At 39.9% G+C, this 22,625-nt stretch overlaps 1 protein-coding gene across 1 annotated transcript in view; it reads left to right on the top strand.

Moving 5' to 3' along the window:
- Positions 1-623: 623 nt before the first annotated feature.
- kif11 (kinesin family member 11) overlaps positions 624-22,625 on the top strand; it is a 39,439-nt gene continuing 17,437 nt past the window's right edge. The window contains exons 1-14 of the mRNA XM_073027479.1: positions 624-740; positions 5,636-5,730; positions 7,039-7,171; positions 7,253-7,350; positions 8,751-8,829; positions 10,966-11,151; positions 11,487-11,611; positions 12,049-12,139; positions 15,144-15,289; positions 15,404-15,500; positions 15,697-15,792; positions 16,414-16,502; positions 17,089-17,176; positions 19,650-19,838. Coding sequence (XP_072883580.1) covers positions 5,660-5,730; positions 7,039-7,171; positions 7,253-7,350; positions 8,751-8,829; positions 10,966-11,151; positions 11,487-11,611; positions 12,049-12,139; positions 15,144-15,289; positions 15,404-15,500; positions 15,697-15,792; positions 16,414-16,502; positions 17,089-17,176; positions 19,650-19,838 — 1,488 coding nt within the window. The 5' untranslated portion in view covers positions 624-740; positions 5,636-5,659. The remainder of the gene's footprint in view (positions 741-5,635; positions 5,731-7,038; positions 7,172-7,252; positions 7,351-8,750; positions 8,830-10,965; positions 11,152-11,486; positions 11,612-12,048; positions 12,140-15,143; positions 15,290-15,403; positions 15,501-15,696; positions 15,793-16,413; positions 16,503-17,088; positions 17,177-19,649; positions 19,839-22,625) is intronic.

The following is a 22,625-nucleotide window of genomic DNA, read 5'->3' as shown; positions in this document are numbered from 1 at the left end:
GAAACCCATAACACTTTTTATTGAACTCCAAAACCTGAAACACAAAAGTGTGCTAAAAATCCTTATGTAACAACGTCGTTGTGTCAGACCAACCTTAAAGTGAAACCCCAACTCAATTCAGTGGTTGTGAGTTATGCACATTTCTCCCAATTACATTACCCTATATTCCCACAAGCTATACACTTGGTTTCAAGGATGCTTCATCTCATCCTCTTGTTATTTACTGCTTAATTATTTATTAATGATTATTGTAATAATGAATAATTATTATTTCTTTTTGTATGCGCACAGTTTGTGTCTTTTGCACACTGGTTGTCCACCTGTTAGTGCAGTCTTGCATTGATTCTATTATGGTTATTGGATTTACTGAGTATGCTCACACGAAAATGAATCTCGGGGTTGTATATGGTGACATACAGGTACTTCGGTTAAAAACTTACTTTGAACTTTTTGTTACAAGGAACTTCCGGGTGAATTCGCCCTTATCAACATGGCCACCAGAAGACCCGGTCCTGATTCTCTCCGCCTGGCTGCAACAGCGAAACTTCCCAGCGTTCCTAAAGGACGGTGTCAGCCCTAGGCTCTGATTGGACAAAGCTTACGGAAGCGCAATTTTTGAATGCGAGGGGCAGGTTGGCATCGGATGACCGATAGATCGGAGAAACTTCATGTGGATTTTCGGCTACTGAGAATTTAATTTCTGCGCAATTTCTTCAAGAGATCTGGCAACTTTCGTTTTGGTAAGCTTAGCTCTGATTGTCTGCTTAAAGCAACCGATAGGGAGCCTCTCTGTCTGACTAGAAAGATCGAGTTTGTGACCGCCTTTTTGTATTTAAAATTTTGGGGAACTTGTACCAAGTTTGAGACCAACGGAGTGATTTTCATAGATTGTAAGATCGTCTCTGACCTTCTCTCTTCTCCGTTTTAAGATAATGTGACGATAGTGTGCAGGTTTCTACAACTTTTTAAATGTACAGGGTTTTTTTTTGGTCTCATTTTGGGCGAGAAAGCAAATGTTAAATAAAACCTTACTACTGTATGGCCGCCGCCTTTGTTCCGTGTTATAGATTTATGAGCTATAACTTGTATCAATAGGTAGATTTTGCAGTGGTGTAAAAAGTCTGTCAGGATAATACAAGGATCTGAAATTGGAACCGGAGGGTTTTAAATATGGCATTCATAACTGTACTATTACAATGATGATAAAAGTTCCTTTTAGAGGAAAAAAAAACCTCCACTTTAGTGAAGTGTTAAATGCCCTTTCTTGGCAGCTTGCGACTCAATTAGCTTATGCTTTGCCCTTTTCTGCCTAAATATTGTACAATTATTACGGAGTGCCCACGTGATATAAACTCTACATTTAAAACTAATCAAAAAATCTAATCAAGGTATATTTAAATTGCCTGGTTCCTGTTTTTGACAAGTACATCAATCCTTTCAATCGAACTTTTAGTCGTAAATCTATTTTCTCCACGACTCCTCTCACGCAGTTCTGCGTATTCATTACTGGTTTAAACCCCAGCTTCGAACTAATGCAAGGTTTTGACTGGAAGATGGACGACTCCCTCCCCAAATTTCTTGACTCTTGAGTTCCTCCAGCAGATATTTTTTGTTGCTCCAGGTTCCAGCATCTACTGCCTCTTGTGTTGATACATTTTAATTCTCACCGCCTTGTTCTGTAGAAAGTCATCCTGAAGCATTCGTTTTCCTCACAGCAGAGGTTGAATATGGTTTGCTGAACACTTCCTGCCTTTTCCGTTTCCATCAGATTTTTAGCATTTGCAGATGTTTATTTATGGATTGACATGCAGCATGGAATAGGCACTTCTGGCCCTAGGGTGGTGGGAAGATGGGGCGACAGCACCCCACCATGGATAGGTCCTCTTATCCTCACCTACCACCCCACCAGCCTCCGCATGCAGCACATAATTCTCTGTAACTTCTGCCATCTCCAATGTGATCCCACCACAAAGTGCATCTTCCCCTCTTCCCCCATACCCACCACATTTTGCTTTCTGCAAAATTATGTGACTCCCTTGTCTGTTTGTCCCTCCCCACTGATCTCCCTCCTGGCACTTATCCTTGCAAGTGGAAGAAGTGCTACACCTGCCCCTACACCTCCTCCCTCACCACCATTCAGGGCCCCAAACTGTCCTTCCAGGTGAGGCAACACTACACCTGTGAGTCTGGTGGGGTCATCTACTGTATCCGGTGCTCTTGATGTGGCCTCCTGTGTATCAGTGAGACCTGACATAGATTGGGAGACCCGTTTCGCCAAGCACCTATGCTCTATCTGCCAGAAAAAGCAGGATCTCCCAGTGGCCACCCATTTTAATTCCACTTCCCATTCCCATTCCAATATGTCAGTCCATGGCCTGCTCTACTGTCGTGATGAGGCCACACTCGGGTTGGAGGAACAACACCTTGTATTCCATCTGGGTGGCCTCCAACCTGATGGCATGAACATTGATATCTCAAACTTCCAGTAATGCCCCCCCTTTACCATTCCCCGTTCGTATTTCCCTTCACCTCCCTCCGGTGCTGCTTCCCCTTTCTTTCTTCCATGGCCTTCTGTCCTCCTGTCAGATTTCCCCTTTGCTAGCCCTGTATCTCTTTCACCTATTAACTTCCCAGCTCTTTACTTCCCCTACCCCCCCCTCCCGCAAGATTCTCCTATCACCTTGTGGTTCTTCCTCCCCAATTTCTTACTCTGACTCCTCATCTTTTTTCCCAGTCCTACCAAAGGGTTTCGGCCCGAAATGTCAACTGTTTATTCATTTCCATAGATGCTGCCTGGCCTGCTGAGTTCTTCCAGCATTTTGTGTGTGTTGCAACCTTTCTGTCCATGCATTTATATTGATGTCTGAATTACTATATACTCTTATCTGCAAATAAAAGTATTTCCAAAGTTAAAAGTAAATTTATTATCAAAGTACATGTGTCACCATATACAACCCTGAGATTCATTTTCTTGTGGGTATACTCAATAAATCCATGGAACAATAACCATCACAGAATCAATGAAAAACCACACCAACTAGGGTGCCCCAACCAGTATGCAAAAGACAACAAACTGCAAATATAAAATAAAGCAATATTATTAAGTATAAAAAATAAGCAATAGATGTCGAGAACATGAGATGAGTCCTTGAAAGTGAGACAATTTGTTGTGGAAACAGTTCAATGAGGGGCGAGTGAAGTTATCCCATCTGGTTCAAGAGCCTGATGGTTGAGGGGTAGTAACTGTTCCCGAACCTGGTGGTGTGAGTCCTGAGGGTCCTGTACCTCACTCCTGATGGCAGCACAAGAAAAGAGCATGGCCTAGTCTGTGGGTGCCCCTGATGATGGATACTGCTTTCCTGCAGCAGTGTTTCATATAACGAGCACAATGGTAGTGAGTGCTTGACCCTTGATGGTCTGGGCCATACCCACTAGTTTTGATAGGATTTTCCATTCAATGGCATTGGTGTTTCCATGCCAGGCTGTGATGCAGTCATTATACTTTCCACTACACAACTACACATCTATACAAGTTTTAGATGTCATGCCAAATCTTCACAAACTCCTAATGACGTAGAGGCGCTGTGTGCTTTTTTTGTGTTTGCACTTGCATGTTGGGTCTAAAACAGGTCCTCTGAAATAATAACACCGATGAATTTAAAGTTGCTAATGAGGACTGGCTCCTGGACCTTTGTTTTCCTTTTCCTGAAGTCAATAATCAGCTCCTTGGTCTTGCTGACATTGAGTGAGAAATTGTTGTAATGTCACCACTCAGCCAGATTTTCAATCTCCTTCCTGTGTGCTGTTTCGTCACCACCTTCGATTCAGCTTGTAGCTGTGGTGTCATCAGCAGACTTGAATATGGCATTGGAGCCGTGCTTAGACACCCAGTCATAAGTGTAACGTGAGTAGAGCAAAGGTGGAGCAGGATGAGATGTTGCCAATCCAAGCTGACTGGGTACTGCAAGTGAGGAAATAAAGGATAATTTTTCACAAGGAGGTATTGTGGTCAAGGAGCTTATTGATTAGTTTTGCCAATGTTATGTTTTGTAATTTCAAAACATTAAACTAATTCAATGGAAGACACGAGTCTGAAGTGCAGGTTGAATTTCATGTTTACTTTAAATGAGGCACGCACATATCACACGGTAGCGTGTTAATGTATGCAAATCACATACCTGTGGATATATCCCGTAATGAATTGTTTAAACAATTATTCAAACATTACTTAAATATAAATGCGCCACACCTTTGTCTGGCAAAAGTGCCACAAATGAAGCTGCTTCACACGAGCCCATGGTATTACAGGAAAGATACTGGCATGAGTAGAGCATTGGCTGACTGGCAGGAGGCAAAGAGTGGGAATAAATGGAGCCTTTTCTAGTTGGTTGCCGGTGACTAGTGATGTTCCACAGGAGTCTGTGTTGGGACTGCTTCATTTTTTCGTTATATGGCAATCATTTGGATGATGTAGTTGTTGACTTTGTGACCAAGTTTGCAGACGATACGAAGATGGGCGGAGGGGCAGGTAGTTTTGAGGAAGCAGAGAGGCTGCAGAAGAATTGATACAGATTAGGAGAATGGGCAAGGAGTGGCAGATGGAATACAGTGTCGGGAAGTGTATGATCACGCACTTTGGTAGAAGAAATAGAAGCAGAGACTATTTTCTAAATGGACAGAAAATTCAAAAATCTGAGGTGCAAAAGGTACTTAGGAATCCTTGAGCAGGGTTCCCTAAAGAGGGTAATTTGCAGGTTGAGTATGTTGTTAGGAAGGCAAATGCAATGTGAGCATTTATTTTGAGCACTGTGAGTAGTTTTGGACCCTCAACTAAGAAAGGATGTGCTGCCATTGGAGAGGATTCAGAGGAGGTACCCAAAAATAATTCTGAGATTGAATGGGTTGTCATATGAGGACAGATTGGCTCTGGGTCTGTACTCACTGGAATTCAGAAGAATGGGTGGGGTGGGGGGGAGATCTCATTGAAATCTATAGACTGCTGAAAGGCCTCAATAGAGTGGCTGTGGAGAGAAAGTTTCCTATGATGAGGGAGCCTCGGGCCTGGGGGTACAGTCTCAGAATAGAGGGATGTCCATTTAGGAAGGAGATAAGGAATTTCTTTAGCCATAGAGTGGTGAATCTGGTATTCATTGCGATAGGTGGCTGTGGTATTGTTAAGACGGGGGTTGATAGATTCTTGATTAGTCAGAGCATGAAGGGTTACAAGGAGAAGGCAAAAGATTGGTGCCGAGAGGAAAATTGGTTCATGATGAAATGGCGGAGCAGACTTGATGGTCAAATGGCCTAATTCTGCTCTTGTCTTATAGAATGATTTCTGGATTTCCACTGTGATTTCTGTGGAAAGTTTTTCCTCAATATAGCCCAAGCTAAATACCTTCATTTTTGACTGTGATTTCTGTTCCTCATCAGATTAAAAATCTCATTTCAGTTCCATCACTGTAAATACAAGAGAATAGTATTGAAAATATCTTGTCTCACTTAGAGACATCTAGTTTGCAGTTTAAAAACATGCCTGCTTGGGGATTGCCCAAGTTTTGGAACATCACCAAATTGTATGAATTTGTGAAATGTGGGAACTTGGGAATAGGTTCTAATGAATTTCTCTCTACAACAGGTGCTGTTGTAAACCAAAACCAAAATGTCATCCCTAAACTCTTCGGCTAAAAAAGAAGAAAAAGCCAAGAATATTCAAGTGGTTGTACGATGCCGGTAAGACTTGGGCTGTGTGTCTGCGGATCATGAGAGTAACAAATTTTAATCGTGTTCATTAATTGCTGCAAATGGTGGTATCTAAATTGCAGTGTTTGATTGTATTTTACAGCCGGTTTGGCAGGGTTTGGTTGCAATTTCAACAATTGATGCCAGGTATCGTATTAGCCATGAGTTCAGTGCTAGAGTGGTCTCGGGGTCATTTGGCTTACTCCTGTTCTTGTTTTATTGTTCTGATCTTACGAAAAGCTTGGAATGAGGGAAATTGCGTGGAAAGTGAAGGGAAGATGGGAATGATGGCTTTGAAGCAGGATATTTTAGGGGCAAAAAAAGCAAAAAAAAATTTCATATTTAGGACCTCTAAGAAAGACATAATGGATTTGCAACTTAAGGTGAATTTGTGGAAATGCCATATGAACAGGAAGTGCTGTATTGTTCTTTATGTGGGTCTCCAATCTACATTTTGCTACCTTATTGCACGACCCCTTCTGATTAAAATAACTATTAATTATCAATGATATTCTGTTTCTACCTCTGCTCAGGACACCAGTGGAGACCAAAGTCTCTGGAGCCACATTGTAAAGTCAATTTTACCCATCTCCTTAATCTAGTGTGAGGGGTAACACATTTACAATCATTATAAATTGAAAATCCCATGATTTTTTTTTAGGAGAGAAAAGAAATTTTCATTTGGAGATGAAAATCTTAATTGAGTTTTGCTTAAAGGTTGTGGGATGTCTATTTGCAATCTCCGATATGTAACCTTTAGAGTGGTACTCTTTTGACTATGTCATGTACAAATCAATGTACAGTTAAGTTTGAAGTTTCTTTTTTGATGGGTGGTAGGGGCATATTGCCACAGCTGCATTTTTCCTTAAAAAAGAAAATCCATATATTTGTAAAATTGACTGGTTTTGGGTGTAATATGTGGTTTATCCACAGAATATTTTATCATACACTTCTTGGAGCATAATATTTTTCCAACTCTAATCTATTTTTGTCACTTACTTTTTACTTCTGCCTTCTAAAGCCAAGTTTAAAAATCCTAACACTGTTGTGAGCATAGAATTAGAGTACATTTGTTTTCAATAGCGGATAACTGGAGAAGGTCTTGGGTATTCGATTATGGTTTTTTTTTTCAGCAGTCTCTGTTTAATATCCATTTCACAATGTTCTGTTGTGTGACTGGGCTTCTGTCTACGAGTCTAGACAGCTATGACAGGAAATGAACACAGCTTTTTTTCTAAAGATGTATGCATTTCTTATGCAAACACTAAAATGTTATTCAACACATTCTGCTCTTCACAGGCCGCTTAGTTTATCAGAACGCAAGTCAAATGCCTCCAACGTGGTTGACTGTGACCCAGTCAGAAAAGAAGTTGCAGTGCGCAATTTTGCACTGGGAATTGAAAAGAGTGCCAAAAGATACACATTTGACATGGTATGAACCTTCATATTTGCCTCATACAGAAATCAAAAGAAATGTCAAACTGAGTCCTGAATATACTTTGTTTTAATTTAGGTGTTTGGACCCACAGCAAAGCAAATTGATGTCTACAAAAGTGTGGTGTACCCCATCCTGGATGAAGTAATCATGGGGTACAACTGTACTATTTTTGCGTAAGTTGACAAGCCTTCCAACATCTAGAAATGGTTAAATAAGATTTCCCCGCTTCAAATGTGGCCTTTTTATCTTTTTTAAAAACTAGGATTCTTTATTTTCGTTCAATCTGTCGTCCCACAGTCAGATTCAGTTTTATAATTGCTGACGTTAGTCATGAGATTTGTTGTTTTGTGGCAGCAGTGCAGTGCAAGCATAACAAATTACTTCAAGTTACAATAAAAATATAAATAGTGCAAAAGAGGAATAACTCAATAGTGTTCAAGGACCATTCAGACATCTGACGGCAGAGGGGAATGTTCTTAACACCTTTGGCTGTGGGTCTTTAGGCTTCTGTACCACCTCCCTGATGGTAGTAATAAGAGGGAATGCTCTGGATTATGGTGGTCCTTAATAAGACGGTAGGACATAGAAGCAGAATGACGTATACCACCTTTTTGAGGCACTGCCTTTTAAGGATGTCCTCAGTGGGGGGGAGGCTTGTTCCCGTGATGGAGCTGGCTGGGTCTACAACTCTCTGAAGTCTCTCATGATCTTGTGCACTAGCACCTCCTTACCAGCGAGTCAGAATCCTCTCCACAGTATGGCTGCAGAAATTTGCTAGAGTCTTTGGTGACATGCCAAATTTCCTCAAACTCCTGATGTTGTGATTGCATCAATATGGTGGGACCAGAATAGAGCATAATTGCTCATCTGCCTGCATCCAAATTGAAATAATTCAAGATTTTCATTGAGTGTCCTTACACATTCTTAAATCTCACAATTGAACCTCAAGAGAGAAAAAGATTAATCAGACACACTCCTGTCTGGTACATTGCCAACAGACTAAAATAAATATCGAGGAAGAAGCAATTTTGTTCAGCTTATTCCTAAAAGGTGAGAGATCATCAGAAAAACGACCAACAATATCTCTCGTCTTTTCCTTCAAAAGCCAATCACAAAGCAGACGAACTGAATTGCTTAACATTTCAGTTTTCAGCTGCCTTTTCCTTCATTGCATTGAGGGTGTAACTGCTGGCCTTGATCCAGGCTAAAAGCTTGTAAATGCTCTTTTTCCAGTTGGAATCGATCCTTACTAACCATGCACATGTTTGGCAGAGAAGGTAATGGAAAGGTGAAAGGGGAGACAGGGAGAATGGGATTTAGGGTCCTTTTGTAGTTTTTCAGCTGCTGCTGCAATAGATAGATACTTCATTGATTACAAAGTAAAATACAGTGTCATAGTAGTATTACTGTGCACAGATGTACAAATATTAGAAGAGAAGTCAGTATGTCAAGGATCTCATGCAGGTTTTCTAAGAGTTGTAAAAGTCCATTCTTTAAATCCTATAATTGCTGTATAAGTTTGTGCCAAATGAACTGTTCATTGGGCTTCCTAAATTTCTCCATTTTGAATTAGATATGGCCAAACTGGTACTGGGAAGACCTTTACAATGGAAGGCGAAAGGTCGCAAAGTGAACAATTCACCTGGGAAGAAGTAAGTGACAAGTCTTGTATTTATTCCTCTATCCCTTCTAACTGTAGAAAAACTGTGCTTGAAATTATATAGCTAATTATGATTTTTGTGAGGTAGTCCTTTATGTCTGCTCAGTTGTGCGTCATGTAATTTTGGGAATTTGTGTTGCTATTGCATCCATTTAAAACTGGCCACATATGGACAACATGGTTAATTAATTTGGTTTATTTTTAATTATACACTACTTGTCAGCCCATTGGAGCAAAAAAAATTTATCAATGAATTTGGAGAGTTTACAAACGTCTAAGTGAATTGAGTGGAGTTATGTATGAAATTGTGCACAAGGACAAAAGTTTGCACTTTTCATAAATTTGAGCACTTTACAACCAATTGATATACTTCTGAGATGTACTTGTGAAGCTAAATTATGCTAACAAGTTTAAGAACAAAATGTCAGGTGGTCAAATAGCATGGAAGCTGCTCAAGTGCAGAGTAGAAATGATTTAAATTGTGAAAACTGCATTTTGAGGAACAAAAATTCTGGCACCTTTGAACAAATTTCAAGGTATAGGAGCTGAGAACATTCTGTGGCTTTTCCAAAAGTTTCACTCTTCCCTGTGATATGGGTTGGACAGACCTGAGTAAATCATAACTGACCTGTCTTGGTAATAAGGATTAAATTAAATCCTGCCAATTTGTTAATTGATAAAGCAAAGGGGTGACACTTATCAATTGGTAAGCATCGCTCCCCTTTTTAGAAAAAAAATGGTGGCAAAGGAACATTTAATCTTTCTCCATGACAGTGTGCGCAATGGATTTCGTTAGGGTGTGTTATCTGTTGAGGGAATTTCAGCTTTTTTCCATGGCAGAGAATGGCTAATGCATTTATCTATGTGGTAATATGTACTGAGACTTCATAAAAAGTGATATCAAATGAATAGTAAAGTCGAGTGTTGCTGATGAGGGGACAGAATAATAAGTATCATTCACTTTTGGGTCACAGACAGTAGCTTCTTGTTTCGTAAACATGAGAGTAAAATCCAAAGTTATATACAAAGCACTGGAGGAACTCAGCAGGTGAGGCAGCATCTATGAAGTGGAATTAAAAAGTTGATGTTTCAGTCTGAGAGAAAGGGATCATTGATTTGTCACACTATGGTAACATTTTGGCTGCTCAGATTGACTACCGTAGATTCCGGACTACAGAGCGCACCTGATTAAAAGCCGCTGGCTCTAATTTTAGAAATAAAATCAATTTTTTAATTGTAAAGGCCGCATCGGATTTTAGGCCGCACCGGATTTTCGGCCGCAGGTGTCCCACGTTGTAATATGAGATATTTACACAGAAAGATATTACACGTGAGGATTTTTTTAACTTTTAATTAAATCCATATGGTAACAAAAACAAATACATATTGCAAATGCTTTTTTTCGAACCGTGCCCGTACGCGGCTACTTTTAAATATACGTTGCGTATACTTCTTTACTGAACAACATTCCAATATCTCCTAACGACTGGTAAAAAAATATATATATTGCAGCCTACCAGGAAAAGTTATTGATCACCTTTAACTTAAAAGCAGCGTTTTCGCTCAGATCCAAAGCCGCTCGCGTAATGCGCTCCCTCCCTCCGTCCCGTTTCATCGCAAACCGGCATTTTCCCACAAGACACCGTGAAACCGGGTGTGACGTCATAGCATCCCGCGATGTAGTACAGAAAACAAATATAGTTTAAACTAAGTAGGCAGCACAATGCTTCGAGTGTTTTCCATGTTGATGAGGGTGAGTACAAATGACTGATTTACAATAATTTAATTGTGAAAGTGCGCTTGATTTATCGTACAATTTCATTGGACCTCTGTGAACTACTCATCAATTTTATTGGTCTACTGTTATGAGGCAAAATGTTTACGAGGCGGCATGAAAAAAATCATGCATTAGCCGCTTCAGATTATTGGCCGCAAAGTTCAAAGCTGTTCAAAATGTGGGAAAAAAGTAGCGGCTTAAAATCCGGAATCTACGGTATTTCAATAATGCTTACAGTAAATATCTATAATAGCAGTCTCTTGGTCCTGAAGATGTGAAAGGTGTGATGTAAAATCATTCTTTTAAACCCTCAGCTGTTTAAAAACTGGAATTGATTTTTGCCTTTCATAGGATCCTTTGGCAGGCATCATTCCACGTACTCTGCATCAGATTTTTGAAAGACTGGCCACTCAAGGCGCTGAGTTCTCTGTGAAAGTTTCTTTGTTGGAAATCTATAACGAGGAGCTTTTTGACCTTCTGAGCCCCTCAGCTGATGTTGCTGAGAGGCTGCAAATGTTTGACGACCCTCGTAATAAGGTAACATTACTGGTAAACAACGCTGTAATCCTGTACTGCCTGAGCTTCGAGCAACTCTCAATTTAACCTTAGCCTAATCACAGGACAATATACAATGACCAATTAACCTACTAACCGGTACAACTTTAGACTGTGGGAGGAAACCGGAGCATCCGGAGAAAACCCACGTGTTCCAGAGAGGGAAAGTACAGCCTCACAGACGAAGTCAGATTTGAACTCCAGACTCCGCACCAAGCAGTTATAGCATCATCTAGCCACTACGCTACTGCAGGATTTCTTTCTGGCTTGAAGAACTCTAAAATGCAGTTTTCCGTTTTTTTTGCGTTGCATTGCAGAGAGGAGTTATAATTAAAGGACTTGAAGAAATTTCTGTCCATAATAAAGATGAAGTTTATCAGATTCTGGAGAGGGGAGCAGCAAAGCGGACAACTGCAGCAACTTTGATGAACGCATACTCAAGGTATGGATAACTGTGTCTTGTTGAAAACTTCCAAAAACTATTTCTAAAATAAGCTATGTGCACAAGAGATTAAGTTAAATATTCAGGGGTATGGCTTTGCAGTAAATATATCTTTTGATATTCATTAACAAAATAGAGCCTGGCGTTTTAACAATTTTGTTCTAGGTAGCTGTAGTTACTGTTACTGAATCATGACATTTAAGCATTTAGAGTCCTTTCAGCACCATTTCTACAATATTTAACTCCTGTGCCATTAAACCATTTTTTAATGTTCTTAAACAAATTTTAAGTATTATTTACAAACAGAATAAATAGATCACCTTTTCAATTGAATTTCAACGTAACGAACATTATGGATACTTGCTGAAAAATAATCTGCCGGCCAAGGTATTAGAGACTCTAAATGATATTTAATATCTCGTAAATTTCTTTCCTAGTCGTTCGCATTCAGTTTTTTCTGTTACAATACATATGAAGGAGACTACCCTTGATGGGGAAGAGCTAGTAAAAATTGGAAAACTGAATTTGGTAAGTATCATTTTATGTAAATTTGTCTTAAATACAAAATGAAACATCTGATTTAGACCTCCATCTGGTGTTGGAGCTGCAAACTCTATCTCCATGTGTTGACTTTGTATAAACCATAGCAGATCAAACCTTTGGGAAGAAAACCCCCTAAAGCAACCTGTTCAGAGGAAGACCTTTTTGTTTTTAAATGGCAAGCACTTGAGGGCATGCATTTAAAACAAAAAGTGGGCTAAGTTTAAAGGAATTGTGTGGGCAAGTGTTTTTTTACTTAGAGGGTTATAGGTGCCTGGTGCTGAGACTAATTAAAACTGAGTTACATCTAAATTGTAACTGGGAAATATAAAAATATTTATTCACACGGTGAATCTACAGGAGAGAGAGCCCAAGAGACTCACTCTCCTGATGCAATGTTTTAAAGCACTTCGTCTAAAAGATAAACCATTAACTATGGTTTCAATCACCCACTTTAACATTTTGAATATAGTCAGATAAATTTACAGAATTACTTAATTACAGTGGTAACTCATCCCAGCTAGCAGAACCCCTTAGAATATTCAAAACGTAGACACACAAAATATACCCCTTCTGTTACAGTGTTGAGGGGCAGCTCCATGAATATGCAGCTATCCAGAAAGTTAAGAGACACACAAATCTGTCCTGCACTATGGATTGAGTGGCAAAGATACATCTTTAACAATGTGTTAAATAGTAGGATTGTTCATCTGTTGTCTTCCCCTCTATAACTTCAGTGGGATAGAATCAAAATGTCCCATTGTAGTGTGTACAAGTTTTATTTCCTGAAGACTGATTCTTTTAGTTAATCTGTTGTTATGCTCTCCATCATGTCATAACTCCAGAATGATCCTGACACCTGGGGTACGCTCTCTGGAGAAGTGGTGGAAGAGATGTAATAGTGGTGTTCAACGGCTGTTCCATAAACCCATGATTATAGAGGGATACAGATCTCGTGCAAGAGAAGGCACTTGCTTTAGTTTGGCATTGTGTTCGTGAGCTGAAGGGCCTGATCCTGTGGTCTACTGTTCTACACTGGGAACTATTATCCTCTTTGTGCTTAATAAATTAAAGGTCCTTTTCATGCTCTCTTCCTTCAGTTTTATCCCTGCTTCCTGTCAAGTTTTTTTGATTCTGTAGCCGGAGGGTGGTGAATGTGTGGAATTTGTGGCCACAGGTGTCTGTGGAAGCCAAGTCATTGAGTATATTTAAGACAAAGATTGATAGATTCTTGATCAGTCAGGGCGTGAAAGAAAATGGGGAGAAGGCAGACGACTGGGACTGGGGTAAAATGGATCAGCCATGATGAAAAATGGAGTAGACGCAATGGGCCAAATTCTGCTCCTATATCTCATAGTTTTATGATAACTACTTGGATCAAATAACCTACAATACTCATTGAAGCTTTCGTTTTGTATATTTTTTTAAAACATTAGGTGAGTTGCTGAAAGCTACTAAAGGAATTTTTTAAAACTATAAAGATGATCAAAACTTTGTTTTGAAACAAAACACTTTGTGAACTGGATTGTAGGAGATCTCTACTTGAGTAATCTTGACAAATTTGTGTTGTTATATATATGGTTTGTTTTATTAAAACAAATGTTTAGAAGGATTTGAGGTAAAGGGCATTAGACATTTTGAAGATCTTTTCATTGATAATTGCTTCGCTTCCTTTCAGCAGCTCTCTGTAAAGTTCAATCTGCCCAATGCTCATTTTTTTAGATATCTCCAAATTAGACATTTTATTGCTCCTCTAATTCCTAACTTTCCTGAAATGCCTGCAAAAAATGCTATGGACTTATTTCTTTCCATTAATCCACTAGGTAAAGATTTAATATCAATTATTCGAGATAAATTAGCAGCCTTACGATGGGCCCCTGTGGATAAAATTAAAATGGCCAGGGAGCAGGATTTAAATACCTCCTTATCTGATGAGAGCTGGGACTCGATTCTCAAATCGGTTAACTCAACCTCTCTTTGTGCGCGCCATTCCCTTTTACAGTTTAAGATTGTTCATAGAGCCCATATGTCTAAATCTAAACTATCTCGATTCTACCCTAACATTAGTCCGCTCTGTGATAAATGCAAGAGGGGCGTGGCCTCTCTCATTCATATGTACTGGTTCTGTCCTAGCTTGGAGAAATTTTGGAAAGATGTCTTCACTACATTATCGTATATTCTGAATCAGCACCTAGAACCAAACCCCTTAATTGCTTTGTTCGGTTTCTGGGGCGAGACAGATTTACGTCTGAGTCCGACCAAATGCCGAATATTATCCTTTGCCTCTCTCCTGGCTAGACGCTTGATCCTCCTTAGATGGAGAGATGTTGCCCCGCCCACCCATGCTCAATGGCTTAACGACATTATGGCCTGCTTGGACCTCGAAAAAATTCATTACTCAGTTCTTAATTCGGATCTAAAGTTCCATAAGGTCTGGGGACCTTTTATCGAGTACTTTCATAACCTTCCTCTTGACTAGGGTTTTATTTTTCTTTTCGGTCCCTTGCTTTCAGCTCCCTTTTTTTTCTGGTAGTAGGCATTATTATCCTCTGTTGCTAAGTGTATTCACAGTCTGGGAGTTTGATTGTCCTGATTTATATTCTCTATATTGTGTTGTGGTTGGTCTGGAGTTTTTTTTTGTGTTGTGGGGCTTGGGGAGGATACTAAGTTTACTTGTCTTTAATTTAGGTGCTTTTTTGTTAAATTCTCTTCCTTTGTAGCATATTGTCATTGTATGCTTAATTTTGCACTGTATCAATGTTCCTTATTGTGATTTGGGGTTTTTTAATTTGTAAAATGTATAGAAAAAACTAAAAAAATAATATAAAAAAAAGATTTGAGGTAGCTGAAAACATTGTTCATTAAGATACCATAAGATATGCTCCACCTAGGTAAGAGGGGTAATTGGTGACTCAGAATCTTCTGTTCAATTATAGTTAGTGCGAATAGACTTGGTTTTAATTGCACCCAATTATTTTCTGAACCCCTAAAGGTGGATCTTGCTGGGAGCGAAAATATTGGTCGTTCTGGAGCTGTGGATAAACGAGCTCGTGAAGCTGGCAATATAAATCAGTCATTGCTTACTCTGGGAAGAGTAATCACAGCATTAGTTGAGAGAGCCCCTCATATACCGTACAGGTAAAATTCAATAACTATTCAACACTTTTTAAAAAAAATTCTTCTACTTATGGATCATTATATTATTTGGGAACCTGCTCATAATGCTTTTTTTTTCTCTCTGCACATTTGTAGAGAATCAAAACTTACCAGGATTCTTCAGGACTCCCTTGGAGGACGGACTAAAACCTCAATTATTGCCACCATTTCCCCTGCTTCCGTGAATCTTGAAGTCAGTATGATCTAACTTGAGGCGAGCAACTAGCTGTTAATATAGAGACCAAAATGGCAGTTCTGTTCTTTCTTGTTTGCCACTCAAAATAGTTTTAGAAGCCGATTTATGAAACGGTTGTTTGATTGTTCATTGAAGTAGAGCTGCCACATTTGCTTGGAGTTAATTAATCCAGTTCAATGTCCCCCAACTACAGGAAACCATGAGCACTCTGGATTATGCCTATCGTGCAAAGAACATCTTGAATAAACCCGAAGTGAATCAGAAACTCACCAAGAGGGCCTTGATCAAGGTATTCAAGATGCTTCATTCAATGTTTTAAAAAAAAGATATACTCTACAAATTTATGAAACAAGCCATAAAATCAAAATCCTTAGCAATTCACGAGTCATCATTATTTAGGTGTAACCTTTTGAAAGTCTGGCACAGCCTCTTCTGTTTTGCAAAGATTTAGAAAAACAAATCCTGAATAAGTTGGATCAGCTTCTATCTGCAAAAGGCAGAGAGGCTGATATAACTTTACCACTTAAAGTTACTGATTATCTCTCACTTCCTTTCTCCTTTGTTTCAAACCTGTGGTTCAACTATTTGTGTATTCACACCAGAAACTGCGTGGCTGCATAGCTGAACCAAGAACGTGAGATAAACTGTAGCAGTAACGATTGTTGTTTCTGACACCAGTAATGACAATTCATGTGTTTTCTTTCTGATATTTTATTTTTTGAATGCATATGTAGAAATAGAGCCATGATTTTCCTAGAATTTATTGTATTACAGTTCTACAATCCAGCTAGATGCATTTCTGAGTGAGAAAGCAATGTAACAAATTAGTTTTTTAATGTACTTCCAAATGATTGTAGTTCAAGTCCAACTTGGCATAAGTGGTCCAACTGGGTAATTGATTTGATTGCAGGAGTACACCGAGGAGATTGAGAGACTAAAGCGGGATCTTGCTGCAGCACGTGAAAAAAATGGAGTATTCATGTCTGTAGAAAACTATGAGTAAGTTTACATTTCAGGAACAAATAAATGTTGAGTCTAAATTTCCATTGAAACAAAATGGTGATTTCAGTGTAACCTTTGAGCTGTTTCTTTTTGCTTTCTTATTGTTTGTAGAACGCAACTTTTGAACAGTGAGGCTCCTGATATAGGGCTTTGCTTGATAAGGGGTATGGATGTTTACACTCCCCGATTATGGTGGTCTGCAGCTTCTAGTCCCTCCTGCCACTGTTTTCAATGCAGAGGGGACTACTTAAATGTGAGATACAATGATTCCAGACTCCAGATGTTCTCATGTTGAATGTATTTAAGAGCTAATCTGATACTAGCAGCACGTACAGAAGTGTTACGAGCTGGGCTGTAGGGGATAAGTTTGGGCATGTGATAACTATTGTGCAGGTGACAAATCTACCAGTTTTTGCCAAGAAATAAAATGATGAGAATGAGATTGAGCTGCTCTTTTACACTGTTTATAATAAATATAAGTGGTTTGATACTGTAACAAGGAAAATCCAGCCGTTGTGCAAAATTTAGATGTGTAATATGGAACTCTATACTATGGTAATACAACAATTTTTTTTTCTTTTAGACTGATGCAGAGTAAAGTGACCATTCAGGAAGAGACGATTAATGACTATGTAGAAAAGATCACTGCTATGGAGGAAGAACTGAAACAGGTAGGAGGCCACCATAATAATTGTTACCCCAGGATAACAATGTGCATTTGTATTGCAGTTCTAACACCACAAAATATCCCTTGGCATATCAGAACTACCAAGTAAATTAAAATTTGAGGTTTAGCCACAGAAGGTGTTATCAAGAAAATTTGCTTAACAGATTTTAAGGAGTCACTTTTGACTTTGAGGGTGGGAATTCCAGACCGGGACAAAGAAAGCTGGAGGTACAGTATAGTTCTCTAATATAAATTTGTAGAAGATGTCAAAATGGGTAGAATATCGAAGACTAGAAGAGGACAAAGAGGTTGGGTGGGATGAGGCCATAGAGGAAGTGGTTGACATGCTATTGGGCTGGGAGCTCCGGGCTGACTATGGGACAGGCAGCAGGGTACTGTGGGAGGACACACTTTACGGAGGTGGAAAATGGGATGCTGGGTGAGCACTGGAATAGTCAAAGCTATTGGTTCAGTAGTAGCTGAATTGAAGCAGGGGCAAATTGGATGATATTCCGGAATTGGAAAAGGGTCTTGTCATAGATTGTATCAGTTTGGATCAAGCTCCATACAGAGGCTGTTGAAGAATCTGGCCTCAACCTCAGATGGTTGCTAAAGGGAAGGATGAACTTAATTTCCAGCCATTGACCAGTTCACCCAGTACGTAGCTGGAAGAACTTTTCATATAGATGAAGATAAGCGAAGTGCCTTGTATTCACAAAGCAATTAATCTCTGGATTGGGCGTAAAATAGGTTTTTGCAGAAATGTATCCAAATGATCAAAAAAGGTGTGGGCCATTATCAGAGTAGGTGATGAGAATGATTTAGCAAAATGTCATATGAATGTTTTTCTAATACCATTCTTAATAAATTCAATGTGTGTATTGAAGAGAGGAACACTGAGTGGCAATAGTTAAAGCTATTGGTGGTCTAAAGCTGAGAAAAGTTGACTTGTATGTGATCAGTAAACCAAGAAGTCTATAATTTGGACACATGTAGCAGAGTGCTGGGATAACTTCTAAAATGGGTTTATGTAACACAGCTAGTGTGTACTCTTAATGAATAGTTTTATTTGCCAAAATAAATTGGTGTGGTAAAGTTAATGGCATACTTATAAAATTAGATTTACTACACATCCAGGTAGCTGAAGAGGGATAAATAAAAAGAAATAGGTGAGGTAACTGTGCCCATTATAAAGAAATGATACACATGCTTTATGATACAGGAGACAGGTTGTAATTGGGACTGGGTAACCTGCTTTTGTTTCTTTAAGTAATGGAAATACAATTGATTCCGAGTACTTTGCAAAACTATTTAAATTGAAGGAAGAGCTAGTATCCCTAGAAAACTAATGACTGAGTTGGGTCTTGCTAAAACTAAAGTACTTAGTGATGATAAAGAGCAAAAGTGAGTTACAAATATTCTGAAACTAGCTCTTCTATCCTGGGATTTTAAAGGAAACAGTTGAGAAATGTAGAGATGCCAAGCAAGAGGATGGCCAGACTAGGTCCTTGGAAAATAGGATAATGATGGGCGATCTTTATAGAAATGTTTAAACTTATGAGGGTCATGGATAAAGTGGGGGGGTAGCAACCTTTTCCCCAGAGTAGGGTAGTATAAATTTTAGGTGAAGGGGCCAAGATTTAAAAGGGACTTGAGGGGACAACTTCATGCAAAGGGCGGTGAGTTTATGGAACAAGCTGTCAGAGGACGTGGTTGAGACGGGTGCAGTCATATCATTTAAGAAGCACTTGGATATATACTTCGATGGGTGGGGTTTAGTGGGATATAGACCAAATGCTGGAGATTGTGTCTAGCTGGGCTGGCATGGATTGGTTGAGCCCAGGAACCTGTATCTGTGCTACATCGCCCTGACTAGGTGTAAAGACATAGAAACATAGACAATAGGTACAGGAGTAGGCCATTCAGCCCTTCGAGCCTGCACCGCCATTCAGTATGATCATGGCTGATCATCCAACTCAGAACCCTGTACCTGCTTTCTCTCCATACCCCCTGATCCCCCCTCAATCTTCTAAATTCCAGTGAGTATAAGCCTAGTCAATCCAGTCTTTCTTCATATGAAAGTCCTGCCATCCCAGGAATCAATCTGGTGAACCTTCTCTGTACTCCCTCTATGGCAAGAATGTCTTTCCTCAGATTAGGGGACCAAAACTGCACACAATATTCTAGGTGCCATCTCACCAAGGCCTGGTACAACTGCAGTAGAACCTCCCTGCTCCTGTACTCAAATCCTTTTGCTATGAATGCCAACATTGATTCTGGATTGTGGAATTAAAATTCCATAGATATTGAAATCTGAAATCAAAATGCCAAGTGCTGATAGCAATTGGCTGATTAGTCACCACCTCTGGGGATGACTTTAGTATCATAGTGTTGGATGTTTATTTAACCATTTTATCTGATCCTAAGTGGAATCCAGACGATAATTCCCCTTTTTGTTCCTCCCTGCTTAACTTCAGGTTAAAGAGCTATTTCTGGATGGCAAGAAAGAGCTTGAACAGTGTGTGTCTGAACTGCAACAGCGAGAGCAGGCACTCCAGGAGACTTGTCAAGATTTGGAGCTGACCAGAGGAAAGCTGTCTGAAGAAGAATTTGTCCGTGATGCCCACGCTCACACTGAACAAAAGCTCTACAGTACAGCCAATGAGGTAGGAAGCTGCTTGATTTCCAGCTGTCTACAGTGTATCTTTCCTGCCTTATTACTTCCAGATCTGCTGAACTGTGGCAGCTAACTCAGCTGACTGAAGAATTAAATGACCTTCCAAATGGTGTTGGTGGGTGACAATGAAGTTTCTTGCTTCTAGTCGTCAATGGGCTTTCTACATATTGTCCTTATTCTACTCAACGCACAATGCAGAGCATGTTGAAATCATCTTGTTTGAAGTTCAGCATCATACAAACATTTCCATAAGATGTATTTCAGATACTGTATGTATATATCATATATTCATGTTTGCCACAAATCTCCACATAGTATTTATCTGAGGTATACACTTATAGAAAAGAAAAAACAAACGAAATGAAAACTATGTACAAGTAGGGAGTGATCTTTTAACAACATAATCATTGATTTGTGCGAATAAAATCAGGCCTTATGGGGTGTTATATAATTAACCCATTTTCCCAGTATGAATCAAATTGTTCCAATTTATGATTGACAAATGCTGTTATCTTCTCCATCTTGTAAATGTAATTTCCATCCATGCGTTTAAAGTTGGGCTCTCCTGTGATAACTATTTCCTGGTAAGAGTCTTTTTACCAGCCACCAGCAGTATTTTCATTAAATTTGGTATTGGGAAATGAACCCGGTCAGGTGTCAGATCTCTCAGTGGGAGAGCATTTTGGAGATGGTGATCAAAACTCTATCTCCTTTACGATAGCATTGGAGAGAGATGGGGACAGACAAGTTAGAAAAGCGTTTAATTGGAGTAAGGGGAATTATGAGGCTATCAGGCAGGAAATTGGAAGCTTCAATTGGAAACAGATGTTCTCAGGGAAAAGTACAGAAGAAATGTGGCAAATGTTCAGGGGATATTTGTGTGAAGTTCTGCATAGGTACGTTCCAATGAGACGGAAGTTATGTAGGCTATAGGAACTGTGGTGTACAAAGGCTGTAATAAATCTAGTCAAGAAGAAAAGAAAAGCTTACAAAAGGTTCAGAGAGCTAGGTAATGTTAAAGATCTAGAGGATTATAAGGCTAATAGGAAGGAGCTTAAGAAGGAAATTAGAAGAGCCAGAAGGGGCCATGAGAAGGCCTTGGCGGGCAGGATTAAGGAAAACCCCAAGGCATTCTACAAGTATGTGAAGAGCAAGAGGATAAGATACGAGAGAATAGAACCAATCAAGTGTGACAGTGGAAAAATGTGTATGGAACCGTAGGAGATAGCAAAGGTACTTAATGAGTACTTTGCTTCAGTATTCACTATGGAAAAGGTTCTTGGCGATTGTAGGGATGACTTACAGTGGACTGAAAAGCTTGAGCATGTGGATATTAAAAAAGCAGATGTGCTGGAGCTTTTTGAAAGCATCAAGTTGGATAAGTCACCGGATTAGGACAAGATATACCCCAGGTTACTGTGGGAGGTGAGGGAGGAGATTACTGAGCTTCTGGTGATGATCTTTGCATCATCAATGGGGATGGCAGAGGTTCTGGAGGATTGGAGGGTTGCGGATGTTGTTCCCTTATTCAAGAAAGGGAGTAGAGATAGCCCAGGAAATTATAGACCAGTGAGTCTTACTTCAGTGGTTGGTAAGTTGATGGAGAAGATCCTGAGAGGCAGGATTTATGAACATTTGGAGAGGTATAATATGATTAGGAATAGTCAAGGGCAGGTCGTGCCTTACGAGCCTGATTGAATTTTTTGAGGATGTGACTAAACACATTGATGAAGGTAGAGCAGTGGATGTAGTGTATATGGATTTCAGCAAGGCATTTGATAAGGTACCCCATGCAAGGCTTATTGAGAAAGTAAGGAGGCATGGGATCCAAGGGGACATTGTTTTGTGGATCCAGAACTGACTTGCCCACAGAAGGCAAAGAGTCGTTGTAGACGGGTCATATTCTGCTTGGAGGTCGGTGACCAGTGGTGTGCCTCAGGGATCTGTTCTGGGACCCTTACTCTTCGTAATTTTATAAATGACCTGGATTAGGAAGTGGAGGGATGGGTTAGTAAGTTTGCTGTTGACACAAAGGTTGGAGGTGTTGTGGATAGTGTGGAGGGCTGTCAGAGGTTACAGCGGGACATTGATAGGATGCAAAACTGGGCTGAGAAGTGGTAGATGGAGTTCAACCCAGATAAGTGTGAAGTGGTTCATTTTGGTAGGTCAAATATGATGGCAGAATATATTATTAATGGTAAGACTGTTATGCTGTGTGGAGGATCAGAGGGATCTTGGGGTCCGAGTCCATAGGACACTCAAAGCAGCTGCGCAGGTTGACTCTGTGGTTATGAAGGCGTACGGTGTATTGGCCTTCATCAATCGTGGAATTGAATTTAGGAGCGGAAAGGTAATGTTGCAGCTATATAGGACCATGGTCAGACCCCGTTTGGAGTGCTGTGCTCAGTTCTAGTTGCCTCACTACAGGAAGGATGTGGAAGCAATAGAAAGGGTGCAGAGGAGATTTACAAGGATGTTGCCAGGATTGGGGAGCATGCCTTATGAGAATAGGTTGAGTGAACTTAGCCTTTTCTCCTTGGAGCAACGGAGGATGAGAGGTGACTTGATAGAGGTGTATAAGATGATGAGAGGCATTGATCGTGTGGATAGTCAGAGGCTTTTTCCCAGGGCTGAAATGGCTGCCACAAGAGGACACAGGTTTAAGGTGCTGGGGAGTAGGTACAGAGGAGATGTCAGGGTTAAGTTTTTTACTCAGAGAATGGTGAGTGCGTGGAATGGGCTGCCGGCAACGGTGGTGGAGGCGGATACGATAGGG

The sequence above is a fragment of the Hemitrygon akajei genome, chromosome 23 (assembly GCF_048418815.1).
Source record: "Hemitrygon akajei chromosome 23, sHemAka1.3, whole genome shotgun sequence".
Lineage (NCBI taxonomy): Eukaryota > Metazoa > Chordata > Chondrichthyes > Myliobatiformes > Dasyatidae > Hemitrygon > Hemitrygon akajei.
This window is presented reverse-complemented; position numbering and strand designations above follow the sequence as displayed.